Genomic DNA, 19,876 nt, shown 5'->3' with positions numbered 1-19,876 from the left:
GCATGTAAACTTCTGACCCACTGGGAATGTGATGAAAGAAACAATAAATCATTATACTATTATTCTGACATTTCACATTCTTAAAAGGCGGGATCTTAACTGACCTAAAACAGTGCATTTTTACTAGGATTAAGTGTCAGGAATTGTATTTGGCTAAGGTGTATGTACATTTGACTTCAACTGTATATACACACAGTAGTACCCACCCTCTTCTCCCCCCCAGTTCAAATCATACCATCTCCCATGATTGCTTATTGTATGCATTTGGTATTCAGCCAGCAAAATCATATATATAAAAAACAAATTAAGAGTTGCATGGTTGCTAAATCTTGACTCAAAGCTCTTGGAAAAAACGTATCTGCCAAAGATGGCATGGTAATGTAAATACAACGCAAATTCAAAACTAGACGGACAACATGCCAGTCACATTTTTCCCGCTTTTATTGACCACATTAAAATCAAAGCTCACCGACAGACAATATTGTTATTTTGGCCATTGATTGCAGAAATAATTTGACATTTGATTGGACATTATTAAACACCACCTCCTGCCAGTCCCAGACGAGAGAAACACCACATTGGTTAAAAAAAAAAAATTCTGCAATTTCCAACAAAAGTACAATATAAAAAAAATAAAAACAATAAAAAAAAGTTTAATTTCACACTCATCTGCAGACCACAAAAAAGGCTTTCTCAGTGCTAAAAGGGGTTTATGAACGCTGATGGGTCAGCGGGCTTTACGTCCGTGATAGCCCTCGGTTATCCAGGTCTTTCACCTGAAGGTTAAAAAAAAGACCGTTAATAAATCGTAAAAAATAAAATATTTTTACTCATTAGCATCAAGGAAATAGAATTTATACTCCCACATCGCAACTTTCATGTAGAGTCTACATGTAATGTTTAAAAAATAAAATAAGCCTCTGGAATGTATTTATTTAACTAGGCAAGCCAGTTAAGAACATTCTTATTTACAATGACGGCCCACACCGGCCAAACCCGGATGACGCTGGGCTAATTGTGCGCCGCCCTATAGGACTCCCAATCACGGCTGGTAGTGATTCAGTCTGGATTGGTCTGGTACTCTACAGGTGACTGAATAAATACAGAGGAGTAGAAGACCATAGCAAGGAGGATATATACCTTGTATATCCTGACCAGCCAGTGCTCTGTAGTGTAGGCCTCTTCCAGCACATCCAGCTCAAAGTCCTTGTTGCCGATCTCAGCATTTCTCACTCGATCATAGCCAGGGGGACGCTCTGGAACAAAGATCAGAACATCAGGACTAGGGCCAAGATGAATAGAAGATTGGCGGCAGGGTAGCCTAGTGGTTAGAGCGTTGGACGAGCAACCGAAAGGTTGCAAATTCATATTCCCGAGCTGACAAGGTACAAATCTGTCGTTCTGCCCCTGAACAGGCAGTTAACCCACTGTTCCTAGGCAGTCATTGAAAATAAGAATTTGTTCTTAACTGACTTGCCCAGTTAAATAAAGGTTAAATAAAAACTCAGTGTCATAATAAGGCAGGGTTACTCACTGGCCTCTGTGTAGACCTGGCCGAAGCGGTAGTAGCACATCTTGTACATAAGGCAGTTGAGCAGGACAGGGGAGCCCTCACGGTCCACACGGAACTCTCCAGTGGGGGTGTAGTAGTCGTGCTCCTTGATGTGCTTCCCTGTGTCTGTACTGCCCCCAATGCGCACCATCCACAGAAACTTGTTAATGTCTGCACAGAGAGAGATGTGTTGGCAGACCCAAAGCATGAGTTAAAGATTAACTAATGCAGTTGTATGCAAACTTTTTCCTCCAGAATGTTTTCCGCAATCATTTATTGCAACCCCACCCCCAAAATCGAATGAACCTTAAAAATAAGATGCATTTAAATTGAAAACAAAAAGTTTAAATTCAATGCATTTTTATCTTGTCAAAAATGAAACCAATAAAAGCATTTACTCCTGATCTGATTCATGAATGTGGCAATGACAACTTAATCTGAAGCAGATATGTTAAGAAGCTATAATAATCCAAGAGTGATTGGCATTGATAGTTTCCACTGGCATTGTAGACTTACCGTCTGAGGAGTATCCCGTCAGTCCACCAAAAATTACCAGGACGTAGCTGACATCCAGCTCTCGCATGATCTCATAGGCCTTCTCCTCAGTGGACGCCATAGCCTACCGATCAACAGACACACACAGTTCATATATATAGTTCAGAAGTCACAGGTATCAACCACACATTAAGATGCTAGGATTGCCACATGTCAGTCCCATGTAAAGGAATCAATACAGAGAAGAAAAAAATAAACACTTCACCTGGCCAACTCTGGAGATGTGCGTGTTGTTCCATGTGTTGTTGTCCACTAGAATTGTTCGATTAGCCATGGCTGTTATCTGATAGCCGTAATCCCACCATGACATCACTTTAGCATCCTCTGGGGTATTGTGGCGGAGCCAGTAGTAGGCCTCTCTGAAGTCATCAAAGATGATGCGGCTGCCGTCTCCGCCGCGGGCTGACAGGACGATGGAGGGGGAGGAGTAGGCCTCGCTGGTCACCCAGGTGGAGTGGAAGGTGTAGGTGATGAGGAAGAAGGTCATGACCAGAATCATCCCGCTGGCCACCTGGTGGACAAAATGGTACAGGATATCAGGGACCTAATACTACTTTCAGATCTACAGTGCTTAAGGGTTGTAACTGGACCAGCCCAAGATCACCCATATCAAATGCATGCCCTGACTTAATCAGTTGGAATGACATCCAGTATCAAATGGCTACATGCCAAAGCTGCATTTAGTTGACATTAACAACCATTTATTGAACAGTGCCATCTGGGGGCCAATATTGCATCATGATGCCTTGACGTATCCTTCCTCGCTTACCTCGTTCTTGATGGGGTAGGTGGAGTCCTGCTGCTTCTTGCTCTTCTTGTCTGGCCGACTGATATCCAGGTTCTTCATGTAGGTGGTGAGGACCTGGGACACACCAATGCCTGACAGGATGCACATGACTGGGGCCAGGACCAGCATCAGACGCACCTGAGGAGAGAAGCAGCCAAATCAGATGAACATAACTTGCTACATAGTCTCTTTCTGGGAGCTCATCTGCTTGCACAACATACAATAGGGGAAAACTAATCAAGCGTTGCCAGACTGCATGAATCTTATGGATGGATGGAGCCTAGGGGAGCACTGACAGGTACCATGTGCAATTCCTACTACAAAAGTAAATATTGGCATATTAGACACCACGCATTTCAAATATTCCTCTCATCCAAGAGCTAATTTGTAGGCCGACTTACCATGACAGCTGAAAAGTACATGCTGGTGACTCCGTACATAATGATGAAGATCCTGGCATCAGACAAGTTGTTGAAGCAGTAATACAGACCCACTGTCAGTAGGAAGAAAAGCAGGTTCATTAAATCGTCGCAATGTTTTTCTTTACGTGTGATTTGTACCTGTCTCAACATTATTCTGATCAATCCAGTTACCTAAACATCACTCTGCTGTGTCATTTCACCAGCAAAAACCATTTCAGACTGATTGAGTGGGTTTACCTGGGAACATGAAGACAAGCAGCTGCAGGTCAAAGTAGTAGGAGGACCAGGTGGTGGGCTGGTGCTCAGACACAGAGGCGATGATGGGGATGTTGTTCTTGGCATAGGACGGGTCCAGCAGCGAGTAGAAACGACCAGTCCAGGGTGAGATCTTCCCTGAGAAACACCACAATCACAACAGTCAAGTCGAGACAAATGAACAAGGCACTACCAAATCACTTGGTTCTGATATTTATTGGGTATAGGGTTATGAGTTTTATCTTTAACCACATCTGTATGTTCATAAAATACTTTTAATCTGCAGGACCTCAAATTTAGAGAATGTTTTGATCTAGGAATAACCAAGTCTTGGTCCCATGAGCTGAAATAAATGATCCCAGACATTTTCCATAAGCACCAAATGTATTTACATCCTGTTAGTGAGCATTTCTCCTTTGCCAAGATAATCCAACCACCTGACAGGTGTGGCATATCAAGAAGCTGACTTAACAGCATGATCATTACACAGGTGCACCTTGTGTTGGGGACAATAAAGGGCCAGTAAAAAGGTGCAGTTGTGACACACAATTCAATGCCACAGATGTCTCAAGTTGAGGGAGCATGCAACTGGTATGCTGACTGCAGGAATGTCCACCAGAGCCGTTGCCAGAGAATTAAATGTTAATTTCTCTACCATAAGCCACTGCCTCATTTTAGAAATATGGGCAGTAGGCCTCACAACTATGTGTAACCACACCAGGACCTCCACAGCCAGCTGCTTCAACTGCGGGATATTTTGCGACCAGCTACCTGGACAGCTGATAAAATTGTGGGTTTGCACAACCAAAGAATTTCTGCACAAACTATCAGAAACAGTCTCAGGGAAGCACATCTGTTTGCTCGTCATACTCACCAGGGTCTTGACCTGACTGCGGTTTGGCGCCGTAAATCGACTTCAGTGGGCAAATGCTCACCTTCAATCGCATGCTGGAGAAGTGTGCTCTTCACAGATGAAGAGCGATTTCAACTGTACTGGGCAGATCGCTTGTATGGCGTTGTGTGGGTGAGCAGTTCGCTGATGTCAACGTTGTAAACAGAGTGCTGCATGGTGGCGGTTGGGTTATGGTATGGGCAGGCATAAGCGAGACAATGAACTCAATTGCATTTTATCTATGTTTATTGAATGCACAGAGATACTGTGACAAGATCCTGAGGCACATTGTGCCATTCATCCACCGCAATACCCTCATGTTTCAACGTGATGATGCACGGCCCCATGTCGCAAGGATCTGTACACAATTCCTGGAAGCTGAAAATGTCCCCGCATACTCAGATATGCCACCTGTGAAGCATGTTTGGGATGCTCTGGGTCGACATTTCCAGCAACTTCGCACAGGCCACAACCAACAGCCTGATGTATTCTATGCAAAGGAGACGCGTCTCACTGCATGAGGTAAATGGAGGTCACACCAGATACTAGTTCTGATCCACGCCCCTACCTTTTTTGTTAAGGCGTCTGACCAACAGATGGATATTCTGTATTCCCAGTCATGTGAAATCCATGTTCAGGCCTAATTTATTTATTTCAGTTGACTGATTTTCTTATTTGAACTGTAACTCAGTAAAAACTTTTCAATTGTTGCATTTAGATTTTTGTTCAGTGTATATGTTAATCATCAAGAACAAACAGGCTTTGAACAACTATACAGGTCTGGAAATAGAAGCCTACATTAGCGAGTAGAGACATTGCTTTGGCCCAGAGTTCAAATACTTAAGCTGTACTTGATTGAGTATTTTCCTGTGCGGATCCTTGGCGAGTTTCTTACCGGTCAGCATGAGCACAGTGCCCACAGAAAGCAGGACGAAGCCCACCAGGGAGATTACGCTCTTGAAGAGGACCTCAAACTGTTGAGTGTTCAGCTTGCTGCGTAGGTAGTCCACAAAGGCATGGATCTGACACAGGCCAAACACCCCGAATGCTGCCATGTGCTCAGACGACTGCACAGGCTTCAATGGAGACAAGGAGGTGAACGGGGTGAGTGTAATATCCCAAAATCCCTCCAATGGCAAACATTTGTGATAACAGGATATATAATCATTATTTTGAAAAATCATACCGGACCATAATATTTATGGGCCCATGTTGTAGTCACAAGATAACATGCAGTCTACCTGCATGTCCAGAGCAACATCTGGACAGCAGCTGTGTATGCGTTTGAAGGGAGAGAATACAGGTAAGTGTTTACCTGAAAGCCGACGAAAGAGATCTGCATGGAGAGGATGGTTCCCAGGCAGTAGACAGTGCAGTAGGCCACGTAAATACGGTGGGAGAAGCGGCCGGTGAGCATGAGGACAAGCACATGGAGGGGGATGAGGTTGATCAGGAACACATAGCCACCCCAGGAGGACACCTGCAGACAAAGACATAAGGGTTGTGTTCATCTGGTTTAACTTTTCTTGCTATATAGTGTAACAATGTCGTTTGCTATTTTTCCTTTATCTTAAACGCAGCCATGGTAAGTCTCCTTCAGATAAGACTCATAAGAGTAGTGTCAACCTTTAGCAGGGACCAAGTTCCTGTAATTTTCAGTTTCTAAGTTCCTTATATTTTCCTTAGTTTTAGAGGCATTAGTCTCACCATATAAAAGTAAGCCAGGGCACACATGGAGGACCAGTAGATGGAGCCTGTATTGACTGCCTTGATCCACATGTAGTATGTCAGCAGCATGCAAAATATAGCAATACCTGGACAGAAAAACAAGAAAATATATTAAAGATCACAACAAGGGCCAAGTCTTTTAGAGGGGCATGTCTGTGGGGAAGAGGCATGTTCTGTACCTTCATTGTCATAGGAGCCGGCAACAGAACGGGAAATGTAGCCAGGTACCACTGCTATCATGGCGGCAGCCAAGAGCCCAGCACCTGCATCCTACAAGAAGTAGACAGTAGATTTGAAAACTATGGAAACAAGTACATCTCAGAGCACTTGAGCATTTTCAGTTTGTAGGTTACCTTTGTTTCTTTACGCTTTCTACCTGATGTGCTGCAACCTACCTTGAGCTCCTTGGTAAAGTGGTAGGTGACAATGGCAGTGAAGGAGGAGAAAAGGGGAGCCAGGAAAACACAGACGTTACGGATGTCGATGGTGATGTGGAAGAAGTTCAGGACGTGGTACAGGGCAGCAGATGTGATCATCAGGCCTGGGGGACAGGGCAGGACAAAGAGTTAACACAGGACAAGTCCACACCACGAAGCTGCCTACCTCAATGAAGTACACAAAATGGCCTGGGGGAACCCGGACAGAATAGAAAGAGTTAACAAAGGGCAAGTAGCTTCTATCAGTGTTAGCTTGCCGTTGCCGAAGAATGTGTGGACGAGGCCAACAACCACAGAATGGATCTTTATGACAGAGGGGGGGAAAAGGTGACAATAGAGTTGATGACCCAAAGCCACCTTAACACAGGACAGTCTCTTTCAGTGGAACATTCTAATGTTTAGATAGTCACCCAATAACTTCAAGTACAGTCTTGTATTGAACAGGTCATCCCACCTACCTGGGTAAATGGTGCCACCGATTATCCTCCCCAGAGGGTACCATGCCCGGTCATCAAACCAGTTATGAAAGTTGTAGAATCCCTCCTCTACCAAGAAACGGGTTGTCCGGTAGTTGAAGTACCTGACGATGAAGAAACAAAGCATGCAAGGGATTTGAACACCATTTAAATTTTAATAGTAAACTGGCATCAATTTGAACAATTGGGGGGGGGGGGTGGAAACTATCATAAAATAAGGTAGTGGACTTACGGATCAAACTCATGGATGACACTCTCAAACCTCAACACAGAGAAAAGCCTGGTGGAAAAGGCTGGGGATAAGGGGGAAATAAAGAGCAAGTCTAAATCATCTCTACTCATGTCAGAGTCAGGTGACAACAGCCTTCAATAATAATAATAATAATGAATACTATAAGTGTAGAGTAACAGAAAAGGATGTAAAGTGTGTGTTCTTACAGAGGATTGCAGCCATAGACAGGATGAGCAGCTTCAGCAGCGTATCCTGTTTTTCATAGGATAGCCGCAAGAAGCCCAACTTCGTCATCTTCAAGCTGGGAGGGATAACTTAGCTTATCCCTTAGTACCTGTTGGGAAGAAAATCTAAATGAACCGTGTAGGTGTGATACAGCAAGCACCATTCCACCTTTGCCTTGCTTGTACATGAGTCAGAGCAGCAGTCATTCAGTTTAGTGCTTGATCAGTAACTCCGTCATGAGGAAAGTCTGTTCAATAAAAATTATTCTTTGTTGCATTTCTGGGTTTTGTAAACATGGTGCTTCAGTCTACAAACTCAGGGTGAGTAAGTTCTACTACTGTGTTTGTTGAAAAAACCCACTTGACGAATGTTAAATACATCACACGATATATTAACCCATGTCTATATTTGAGTTTATTTGATGTTTTACAGGGACAGTGCACATTAATCAAAAGTGCCAGTTTTAGCCAGCCGGCTAATTTTCAACCACAGTCCCTGGGCAGGTTATTAAACAATAGACAATAGCAACATAGAACAAAAAGTAACAAGACAAATTTCATAAAAGCAACAGTGTTTCCACACCTCACAAGCTACAGACATTGAGAGCGGCAACATACAGCTAGGGACCATGTTCACAAATCTGATTGACCTTAAGCCATGTCTTCAAGCATTTTGTGAAAGTGTGATATGTGGTGCAGTTATGAGTCTCTGATGACAGTGTATTCCAGACATGGGAAGTTCTCACAGAGAAAGCAGATGAACTAAATGTGATTTTCCTTAAGGGAACCACACAGTCACCACTCATGGGAGACCTTGTGGATCTGCTGCCATATGTTTGGGTTTTCTGTTTAACAAAAATACTGAGTTGAGGGGGAGCCAGACCATTTAGGTTCTTGAATAGAAGACATGCGTCGGTGTATTGCACAAGATTTTCCCAACTCAGGAGCTCATGCTTTCTCAGGATGTAACAGTGATGATGGCTATTGAGCTTCCTATCAAGCACTTTGAGAGCCTGTTTGTAGACAGACTGAATAAGTCTTAATGTTGTACAGCAAGCTTGGGCCCAACTAGCCAAGCAGTATGTTAAGTGGGGGAGTATCATAGATTTGAAGTACAGTTTTGCTACCAATGTAGTCAAACAATTTCGTATAAATCAGAAATTAGCTAGGTTGAATTTGGTTATTTGAATTACCTTTTTCACATGCTTTTTAAAAGAGAGGTTGGAATCAAGTATGCTGCCGAGGTACTTCAAATTTGATACCACCTGGAGCTTCTCCCCTGACACAATACTAACACTATTTGCCAAATGAAATCACTGACTGGGTTTAAAGACGTGCCCAACTCTGTTCCAACCAGATAAGGACACGCGCACCGCCAGGTTGGATGTGGCGAGAGGAATCAAACCAGGATATGGATGCAACTCCGTCTAGGCTGCAAACTTTCCTTGTATTGACATTCATAGTTATTTTTCTGCCTTGACCAACCAAATTAATTAACCCAGGCTATTAATGTTGTAGACATGGCAACACCGGTAAGATAAATTCTGCTAAATAGCTGACATTAAGGAATTGTCCAATTCAATGCAAGTAGCTAGCGAATGTCTTTAATGTAGCTAATTTTCTAGCAAATAATCTGCATGCATTGTCCTAAACGCAATAAATGGTTAGCCATCTGGTGGGTTTTACGTTCCTGTAAAAAGACGGCTCGAGTTTAATGGAATCTGGGCTGTGCCTTATTTTTACATGCTAGCTAACTTTAGCTGTATAAACGAACATAAACTCTTCTTCCACTTACTCTCAAAATTACACAATTTCAGAATATGCATACAAACAGAACCACATAGCATTTCAATTATCTATCTCGTTGAATATGTTGATTTGCCAGCTATTTTGTGCAGCACTTACCCACTCCGTTCCTGTTACATACACCTTTCTCACACACAACCTTGTGTGTCGCTGAATCCCACCCAACTAAGCTATGCAACGTGTTTATTGGTCTTGCGTCGGCCCTCAGGAAACTATCTCATTCCTGATTCGTTAATGAGCTATCATTCAAACAGGCCGGATAAATCGCTGTTCCTTCCAGTGACGTGTCCTTAATGCTGAGGAAATATCTTGAGGGAGTTCGATTAAGCTGAACTACGATGTACCGGGCTATGGCCAGTGACGTGACCGGGAAAAAGCGGTGAGGGAGGACCGCTTTCTCAAAATCGAACATTAATCTGCGAATCCCCTTCTTGACTAAATTGGTCTGGCAGTATAAAAAGCGACACCCATATATATATATATATTTTAACATTGTTAAATATCTCTTAGTTTCCAACCAGTTATGCAGTAAAGTATCACCTACATTTGGACATTAATATAACACCAACATTTTGTGAATTATTTTACAAATGTTGAGATGTTTTAAATAAAATATCCACGTTGGAAACATTTAGCAGTTTACAATAGAATATTTTAGACTAAAATAATTGTGTCAATCAAGATTACTTCCAATTAGATGTAGTGTATACTGACCAATTTTATTGAAATTAGGCATAATACTTTTACAAAATCTCACTCACATATATCAATCTGGATACATAAATACTATGCACTTACAATTATTACATACTGCCCCCCCCCCTCCCAACCTATTAGATAAGATTAGGTAAAAGCTTGATGGTAACCCCCACGGTGAGGTTTTGGTTGAACATTCAGAGCCAAGAGATATGTCAAAAATCCCTCACAGCCCGTTTGGATTTGCCACTGCTCAAAGGGGAACATAAACACAGAGGGCTTGTCCCATCTGTTAAGGTATGCACTACACACCTTCCTTACTTCCTTCAAGAGAAAAGCAGTCAGAACGGAGCTCAGTGACATCTTCCAAGTACCTACACTGCAGTGTTCTGTGTCCAATTGATCGAAGCAGAAGTGAGTCGAACAAAGTAGTAGATAAAGCAGTTTGGCAGTGTCATCTGATCTGACCAAGCAGCAGAGTCATACAGCTTCACCTGTCTGTCTAATACACAACTATAGAAAACAGCTTCTTCAAAACAGCTAGCCTTACTTTACACACAACAACCAGTGATATATTTGGATTAATTAAGGATGCTCTTTTTTGTGGGATGTTTAGACCAGCTCCCATGCTGAAAGTGTACAAATTACAATTAGTCTAAAGAAAGCACTTATAGGAATAAAAAAAAAGTATCCCTTTGTTTACACCACACAAGATTATTCCTGGGTTTCTGGCCAGAGGACTATCAGTGACGCCCTGGCTTTACAGTGAAACAGCTATTTATTAACAAGACAACGTCCCATCAGTGTGAAAGGAATGTCACTTGCAACACAGAAAAATGTACATGTCACAACTCTTGTGCTCCACTTTTGAACATCGCAAACATGTCACCCCCTTCAATGGAGAAGGGGCTTATTTTAGTCACACACGCTTTGATGAACATCTAGTCACTGGCTGCATCCCTGTGCTGATTCCTCAAACAAAGGAATACCAAGGATCGTGTGACCAGTGTCTAAAGCTCTGTCTGTCATTCAAAATGTAGAGTAACATAACATGAGTCCTGGCAAAAATGTAACCCTTTTCCCTTTTCTCTTCCACATCAAGAGTTTTATACAAAGCAGTCTGGGATCAGCCACGGGGTGATAAACAGAATAAACAAGCAAAACATTGGAGTAGCAATCAAAACAAGCAGAACAAAAACAAATGAAGAAAAACAATGTATATGACTGCTTTTGCTGAATTTAAAGCACTAAAATGGCACATCATACATAAAAAACTATTAAAACAAAACATTTGAATGAGAATAAGATATAAGAATCCTGTGTGTTTGGGTGTGAGGCACACAGCAGTTAAATCTCCTTACACGTCATTCACATTAAAAACACACCTGACCTGTGCTCCAAAATAATATGAAATTGGCCATAGTAAAATCACAATAAAACCCAGCTTTAAACCAAACATCCTCCTCCTGTCCTGATAAGAGAGATCCTTCCACAGACAGAATCAACTGCTCCATTGGTTTACTGAGCTGAGCAGCTCCCTTGTCGTTGTCCCCCCGGTGGCCATCACTGAGTGGACAGGGGTCTCTGGCGGGCAGGAGAGGCTTGGGGAGAGGTAGGCAGCTTCTCGGCGGAGATGGACGAGTTCAGGGAGGACTGCAGGTGGACCGTCTTGTGGAACAACTTGTTGCTAATCAGCACAACCAGAGAGAAGAGGCGCAGCTGGAAATGGCTGTGTATGGAAGATATGGGGGGGAAGAAAAGAGTGAGTGAGCAGGGAAGATTTCACTGGCACTTTTCACACAAGTGAATCAGTTTGATCACAGGTCATTATTAGGGCGTGCAGTGCACCATACTCACTATAGCTTTGTTGGGGTTTTGGCCTCGTTAGCGCTGATAATGAACAGAGGGAAGAGGATGGAGAACAGACAGCCACTATTGCGGAAAAAAATTGTATGATTTTAATCGATCATTAAAATGATTTGGGATATTAGTAGGACTGAAAGTCTGCATATTGTCTGCATGGCTTGAAAGAGAGAAGACATTAGTGGCATTACCTGATTATATATGAAGAGGGGAGGGCAGTCAACAGAGCCATGGGGAGACCAAAGCCAAAGTAGTAGGGCCAGTTCCTCTCAATGTTGGACAGCCGTTGGTGCATCTCAATGCCTTGGATAAAACGGTTACAAATGGGTTGAGATTTTAATCAGTTCCTATTACCTAAAATGAGTATAATACTTTGACAAGAAATACATCTTTGAGTAGAAAGGAGGCTCACCATGGTTGAACCAGCGATACTCAAAGCAGTAGAGGGAGTAGAGCAGAGACATGTGGAGAAGGCTGACCATCTGTCCAATAGCGTCAATGGGGAAGAGACTCACAACCATACCCTAGAGGACCACAACAAAGACAAGATGAGATAATATGTTGATTACTAACTCGAACCATTGAAGGTAATGGATCACAGCTCTCAGTGTTGAACCCGAAGACCCCTGTAGGTTTTAAGTACAACATAACCTTAGAGAACCCTCTTGACAGATGAGATCATGATTGATAGTGAGTCTTCATGAACTTAACACATGGGAATGTCAACTGCTGTACTACCTGAATGAGGAAGAGAGCCTGGAGGAGGAGGTTGAAGATCATGTCAGCGATGATCTTACTGACGCTGGGGAAGGGCTGGGCTTTCCGACCAGACACCTCGAAGGCCAGGTCAGCTATGTCCTACAGCAGACAACCAGAGGACGCGTTAACATGTGTTACACAGTAAAACAGGAGGTTAACGTCTCACAAGATCCTCAGGCAATAAATATTCAAGCCTGGAAGAGAATATAGATAGCAATAACACAAGGGAAATTCTTAACTACTGTGAGACATTCAACTGTATCAAAGCCACTACTCTATCCCGAGCATTGCTGGAAACTATATTGTCAACAGAGACCGTAATTCGGTTGAATGCATTCAGTTCTGCAACTGACTAGGTATCCCTCTTTCCCATTATTCAATAAATTGGATTATGATAAAAGGTATGGTTAGTGCTATCCTGTAGGGATGCACACTTAATCAAATTGCAATATCGACATGTACAATATCCATATCGCAAGAGGCTCCAATCTTTTTTTAAACACCATCAATTTAAATGTAATAAAGGTACCCTGGAAACTCTGACCAAAACTTAGGTTTCTACCCCGTCACAACAACTTTGACTGTACCGGGCTTTTTCATTAGTTGTCATTCCAAACAACACCAACCATAGAATTCAAATGATAGTTTGATTTCTATGATTCCAACAATTCACCAAAGTGTTTTGTAAAATTGCAATAATTGTTAAAACATTTTTTTTTTTAAATATCCATGTCGTGGAGCTTTACTATCCGGGATCCTTGGGATGTCCCTACCCTAAAACTAAACCTAACCCATACCCTAACTCTTACCTAACCCTAACCTTACTCTTACCTAACCCTAACCTAACAGTATTCAATTTCATATCGGGTGACATCAAAGTTGGGACATCCCAAGGATTTCATTTTTATTTATTTTATTTCACCTTTATTTAGCCAGGTTGGCAAGTTGAGAACAAGTTCTCATTTACAACCGTGACCTGGCCAAGATAAAGCAAAGCAGTTCGACAGAGTTACACCTCGAGTAAAACAAACATACAGGAAATAATACAGTAGAAAGATAAATAAATACAGTAGGGGAAGAGGAAGTTGTTTGAGCTATTTACAGGTGTAGTGATCTTTGAGCTACTCTGACAGCTGGTGCTTAAAGCTAGTGAGGGACATAAGTGTTTCCAGTTACAGAGATTTGTGTAGTTCGTTCCAGTGATTGGCAGCAGAGAACTGGAAGGAGGCGACCAAAGGAGGAATTGGCTTTGGGGATGACAACTGAGATATACCTGCTGGCACGCGTGCTACAGGTGGGTGCAGCTATGGTGACCAGTGAGAAGAAATAAGGCGGGACTTTACCTAGCAGGGTCTTGTAGATGACCTGGAGCCAGTGGGTTTGGCGACGAGCATGAAGCGAGGGCCAGCCAACGAAAGCATACAGGTCGCAGTGGTGGGTAGTATATGGGGCTTTGGTGACAAAACGGATGGCACTGTGATAGACTGCATACAATTTGGTTGAGTAGGGTGTTGGAGGCTATTTTGTAAATGACATCGCAGAGGAGTGGTAAAATGGTCAGTTTTACGAGGGTATGTTTGGCAGCATGAGTGAAGGATGCTTTGTTGCGAAATAGGAAGCAAATTCTAGATTTAACTTTGGATTGGAGATGTTTTATGTGAGTCTGGAAGGAGAGTTTACAGTCTAACCAGACAGACAGACACCTAGGTATTTGTAGTTGTCCACATATTCTAAGTCAGAACCGTCTAGAGTAGTGATGCTGGACGGGCGGGCAGGTGCAGGCAGTGATCGGTTGAAGAGCATGCATTTAGTTTTACTTGTATTTAAGAGCAGTTGGAGGTAACGGAAGGAGAGTTCTATGGCATTGAAGCTTGTCTGGAGGGTTGTTAACAGTGTCCAAAGGGCCAGAAGTATACAGAATGGTGTCATCTGCGTAGAGGTGGATCAGAGACTCACAAGGAGCAAGAGCGACATCATTGATATATACAGAGAAGAGAGTTGGTCCAAAAATTGAACCCTGTGGCACCCCCATAGAGACTGCCAGAGGCCCGGACAACAGGCCCTCAGGTTTGACACACTGAACTCTGTCGGAGAAGTATTTGGTGAACCAGGCGAGGCAATCATTTGAGAAACCAAGGCTGTTGAGTCTGCCGATGAGGATGTGGTGATTGACAGAGTCGAAAGCCTTGGCCAGGTCAATGAATACGGCTGCACAGTATTGTTTCTTATCGATGGCGGTTAAGATACTGGTTAGAGCCGTGAGCGTGGCCGAGGTGTACCCATGACCAGCTCTGAAACCAGATTGCATAGCGGAGAAGGTACGGTGGGATTCGAAATGGTTGATGATCTGTTTGTTGACTTGGCTTTCGAAGACCTTAGAAAGGCAGGGTAGGATAGATATAGGTCTGTAGCAATTTGGGTCAAGAGAGTCCCCCCTTTGAAGAGGGGGATGACCGCAGCTGCTTTCCAATCTTTGGGAATCTCAGACGACACGAAAGAGAGGTTGAACAGGCTAGTAATAGGGGTTGTTGATCATTTTTAGAAAGAAAGGGTCAAGATTGTCTAGCCCGGCTGATTTGTGAGGGTCCAGATTTTACAGCTCTTTCAGAACATCAGCTGACTGGATTTGGGTGAAGGAGAAATGGGGAAGGCTTGGGCAAGTTGCTGTGGGAGGTGCAGTGCTGTTGACCGGGGTAGGGGTGGCCAAGTGGAAAGCATGGCCAGCCGTAGAAAAATGCTTATTAAAATTCTCAATTATAGTGGATTTATCAGTGGTGACAGTTTCCTATCCTCTGTGCAGTGGGCAGCTGGGAGGAGGTGCTCTTATTCTCCATGGACTTTACAATGTCCCAGAACGTTTTTGAGTTTGTGTTGCAGGAAGCAAATTTCTGCTTGAAAAAGCTAGCCTTGGCTTTTCTAACTGCCTGTGTGTATTGGTTTCTAACCTCCCTAAAAAGTTGCATTTCACGGGAGCTGTTCGACGCTAATGCAGAACGCCACAGGATGTTTTTGTGTTGGTTAAGGGCAGTCAGGTCTGGAGAGAACCCAGGGCTATATCTGTTCCTGGTTCTAAATTTCTTGAATGGGGCATGCTTATTTAAGATGGTAAGGAAGGCATTTTTTTTAAATAACCAGGCATCCTCTACTGATGGGATGAGGTCGATATCCTTCCAGGATACCCGGGCCAGGTCGATTAGAAAGGCCTGCTCGCTGAAGTGTTTCAGGGAGCGTTTGATAGTGATGAGTGGAGGTTGTTTGACCGCTGACCCATTACGGATGCAGGCAGTGATCACTGAGATCGTGGTTGAAAACAGCAGAGGTGTATTTAGAGGGCAAGTTGGTTAGGATGATATCTATGAGGGTGCCCATGTTCATGGCGTTGGGGTTGTACCTGGTAGGTTCATTGATAATTTGTGTGAGATTGAGGGCATCAATCTTAGATTGTAGGATGGCCGGGTGTTAAGCATGTCACAGTTTAGGTCACCTTGCAGCACAAGCTCTGAAGATAGATGGGGGGGCAATCAGTTCACATATCCAGAGCACAGCTGGGGGGTGTCATTTAGACTAAAAGTATACACAACTAGTGCTCTCCAGTGCCAACCGTGCATCAGTTCTCCCTGACCAGCACCCTTGTTACAACAACCACAAAACATCTCGATCATCGTCTGTGTCCTAACTAACAGAGGCCTCACCTGGAACCAGATGGCGTTGACTATCTTGCTGAGCACAAACAGAGGGAGCACCCAGAGAGCACTGAACACAGAGGTCAATATGAACTCCAGCCAGGACCAGACGTTGCCATGGAGAGAGGGGTCACCTGGCAGGAAATGGCTCTTTGAGTGACAGATTTGACCACTGTTCTTAACAAATCACTATGAAGCATGTGATAATGGAGTAAACCCGCCCCACTGTTCCTGGCAGGCACACATACCGATGATTATTGCTGTCAGAGTCTGCAGCAATGGAATAAACACCCGGTAGAAGAGGAACAGACTGAGCTGCAAAGGGAATCGGAGGGGGGATTACTAACACAAACAATGTCTACGTAGTATTACATACAGTATTTGCCCATCATAGAAATACAGTATTTGCATGATATACATTTATCAAATGGCTTAAAAATATAGAAAAGTGTTATTATTTACCCAGAACACTCCCCCATTCCAGGCACAGCACTGAAAAATCCTACTGGCTAATTTGGGTTCACTGAAAGAAAGAATATGACAACACATTGTCACCCACCATTGTCATTAATAGGCACAAAAAGGTATAGGCTTCGGCCTATCGTGGACACTGGACAGCATACAAGGATCCAAATTATAGGGCTTTACTCATAACTCTTGGGGCACAACTCAATCTGTATCGCGAAAGTTCAGTGCTATTGAGCAATTTACAGGCCATATTCACACATTAGCGGAGACTGCATTCACAGAAAACACTGCATATGTCGGCTCAATTGGATATCAATAGCGCTGAACTTCTGCGTTAGGGATTTAATTGAGCCCCTAATATGAACCTTTCACAACTAGAAATAGCGTATCAGGTTAGAGAGGGAGAAATGTAAATAACATAGCAAAATATCAGTGTCTATTAAGCAGTAGACTTTTATGATATGTAACATGTATACCCTGTCTCATACCCACAATATTGTGCCAAGCTGAACAGAAGTGTGCTGGCTCTGACATTCTCTTTTCAGTTCCAGAAACAGTGGTGGATACATGACCAGGACAGCCCAGCATGGCAGTGTGAATAGGGTATTGCAGCCCTACGTGCCAGTGCCTACCTCTCCTGTTTGCGTTCCTCACTCTGGGCCCGTCTCTGAGCCAGGGCCCCGCTGGCTCTCCTCCTCCGCTGCTCCTCCCTTTTCTGCTGGATGCGGGCATCCAGCTTGGAGATAGTTCCAATCCCCAAAATGGAGTCCTTAATCCCCTGTTAGGACACACAGAAAATATGCACAGACTGGGGTAAATTACTTAAAGGAAATTAACACATCACACTAGACTTGGTGCGTTGAAAAGTTCAATAGTAGTGTTTTAAATACAAAATGTATTTTTATATCATTTAAGTCATGTAGCATGTGCTTTAATGCACTTGGTTACATAGTAGCACAGTTAAAATAAAACATAAATTAATTTAAAAAACAAGGCTAATCTTCATTCTGCTTTTGTAGAGGGGATCACTAGCCACCTGGAAGCAAGATGATAAGGTTCAAGGTAAACAACAAAGGTAAACATTTGATTAAGCCTCTAAATGTAGGCTACTTTGATTTTGCCCCAAAGCAACCTTTGCTCTACTTCCTTTAGACTATAGAAAAGACAAAAATAAAAAGCTTACATTTTCTCAAAACATTTCATTTGTCGTGTAAAAACACACTAATTAACCAGGAAAAATGCTAAATGGGGCACTGGATGGCTTCAATTGAACTAAAAACATAGTTCCCAATGGATCTAAACAGAACTTGGTAGTTGGTACACATCCTCATGATTCAGTGTCATAGCTGTACAGTCCTTTAACCCTATGTGTTGGCCTATCACTTGTGTGTGGATAGACAGGGTGTGTTGTGTTGTTGTCTGACCGTCGCAACATTGCGGAGGAAGGCCCTGATGCTGTCTGTCATCTCCAGACCAGTTGCAGATCCATCAACTGCAGAAGGAGGGGTGGCTGGGGACCTGGTCAGCTCTCATGGCAGGGAAGGTAACACCCAGCAACACCACACAGGAAAGCTGTTAGAGAGAGCAGCAGGGTGACTTTGCTCCAAGTCTCATTATATTAAAAGGCGCATGTCATGTTATACAGCCTATATTTATTCACATCAGGGAGGCAAACCAAGCGGGATGGGTATAATTTGTGGAAAGTTCCAACAGTAATCTCTTCCAAAAACGTCGTGAAGTACAAGGATGCCAACAAACAACGCATACACAGTAGCATGATCAATTCACCTAGCTAATTAGCTGCCGAATAAGCATCAACTCACCACGTAGCTTATTCTTAATGTTTGTCCATGGGCTACCAGAGTGAGGACAGACATTTTTCGGAATAAACGTGGACGGTGAGTGAAAAAATTAAATAAATAGCCCACTCTTACCCGGTATCTTATTCTGCCGCTATACAACTTTGTATGTGTTGTTTGTTGGCAACCTTGTTATTTACTTAGTTTATGGAACAGATTCCTGTTGGAACGTTCCACACCCAACCAAGCGACCTGGCTGTGTCGACATCAGTCACAACACGAGTCACACAGGAAAGATTCCTGTCGGAACGTTCCACACCCAACCAAGCGACCTGGCTGTGTCGACATCAGTCACAACACGAGTCACACAGGAAAGATTCCTGTCGGAACGTTCCACACCCAACCAAGCGACATGGCTGTGTCGACATCAGTCACAACACGAGTCACACAGGAAAACATTTAGAGCAACAGGTTCACTTTGCTCAGCGGGTCTGTAAACTGATTGTTCACTGGCTTTATTGGTGACATTATATTGAATAACCAATTAGCTACCTTATCAGGTAATGTTATCAAATAAACATTTCTGAATTCAAATTCTCGCCAGCTAACCAGCAATCTGTTGTTAGCCAGTCATGTTTGAAACGTCGCTTTGCCTCAAGACTTGTGACCTTCTTGTGCAGACAATACTGAAACGGTAACGCTAGCTAACACATACAAAACCAAACATGGTATAGTAACCACATCGTTAACGTTACTTAGAATAACTAACGTTAGCTATCTAATAGTAGATCGTTAGTTTGCTAGTATACAGTACATACGTTCCGTTTTAAGAATAGTCCATATTTTAGGTGTGAAACAAACTTAGCTAGCTAAAAAAAGTTAGCTAGTAAACATTACATCGTCCAAACAAAAACGGTGCAAGCTGATTTAGCAAACGTTAAATCTATCAAATTTAAACAGTGCAAGCTAGTTAGCACGCAAGCTAACTTGTCTCACTGGCTCGTTAGCTGAGCTAACAACGAAAATGATTTACTTGAATCAAGCAGACATTAAAGACAGGTCAGACAATCGATCATTTAGTCACCATGACCTACCTCATGCGACACTTTCCCTGAAATATTATCTTCACTTTTTTAATGACTGTTTCTTTAGCTCTTTCTTCTGCAACAACAAACCAACCCCTGGCCCGTAATTTGTGTATTGGGCAACCTCCAACCAAGGGGATTGTGGGATGTGTAGTGT

General features: G+C 43.0%; 2 protein-coding genes across 2 annotated transcripts; both read right to left on the bottom strand.

Annotated features, from left to right (window-relative positions):
* Positions 1-423: 423 nt before the first annotated feature.
* On the bottom strand, positions 424-9,617 carry LOC124010373 (dolichyl-diphosphooligosaccharide--protein glycosyltransferase subunit STT3A). Its single transcript, XM_046322759.1, has 17 exons — positions 9,466-9,617; positions 7,543-7,670; positions 7,337-7,397; positions 7,087-7,208; positions 6,587-6,732; positions 6,371-6,461; positions 6,171-6,277; positions 5,779-5,943; positions 5,359-5,539; positions 3,554-3,709; positions 3,296-3,387; positions 2,877-3,032; positions 2,313-2,618; positions 2,069-2,171; positions 1,535-1,723; positions 1,141-1,256; positions 424-776 (listed from the first exon to the last, which is right to left on the bottom strand). The coding sequence occupies exons 2-17, from the start codon at positions 7,628-7,630 to the stop codon at positions 738-740; spliced, it is 2,118 nt and encodes a 705-aa protein (XP_046178715.1). The 5' UTR covers positions 7,631-7,670; positions 9,466-9,617; the 3' UTR covers positions 424-737.
* A 436-nt stretch (positions 9,618-10,053) lies between these two features.
* Positions 10,054-19,876, bottom strand: LOC124010370 (etoposide-induced protein 2.4 homolog). The gene is made up of 11 exons (XM_046322743.1): positions 19,729-19,876; positions 18,260-18,407; positions 17,468-17,613; positions 16,830-16,890; positions 16,616-16,682; positions 16,377-16,501; positions 12,664-12,783; positions 12,338-12,449; positions 12,117-12,228; positions 11,920-11,994; positions 10,054-11,791 (listed from the first exon to the last, which is right to left on the bottom strand). Exons 2-11 carry the CDS (start codon positions 18,299-18,301, stop codon positions 11,626-11,628), a joined length of 1,026 nt encoding a protein of 341 aa, XP_046178699.1. The 5' UTR covers positions 18,302-18,407; positions 19,729-19,876; the 3' UTR covers positions 10,054-11,625.

The sequence above is a fragment of the Oncorhynchus gorbuscha genome, linkage group LG02 (genome assembly GCF_021184085.1).
Source record: "Oncorhynchus gorbuscha isolate QuinsamMale2020 ecotype Even-year linkage group LG02, OgorEven_v1.0, whole genome shotgun sequence".
Classification (NCBI taxonomy): domain Eukaryota; kingdom Metazoa; phylum Chordata; class Actinopteri; order Salmoniformes; family Salmonidae; genus Oncorhynchus; species Oncorhynchus gorbuscha.
The sequence above is the reverse complement of the archived record's forward strand: the minus strand, read 5'-3'. Positions and strand labels throughout refer to the sequence as shown.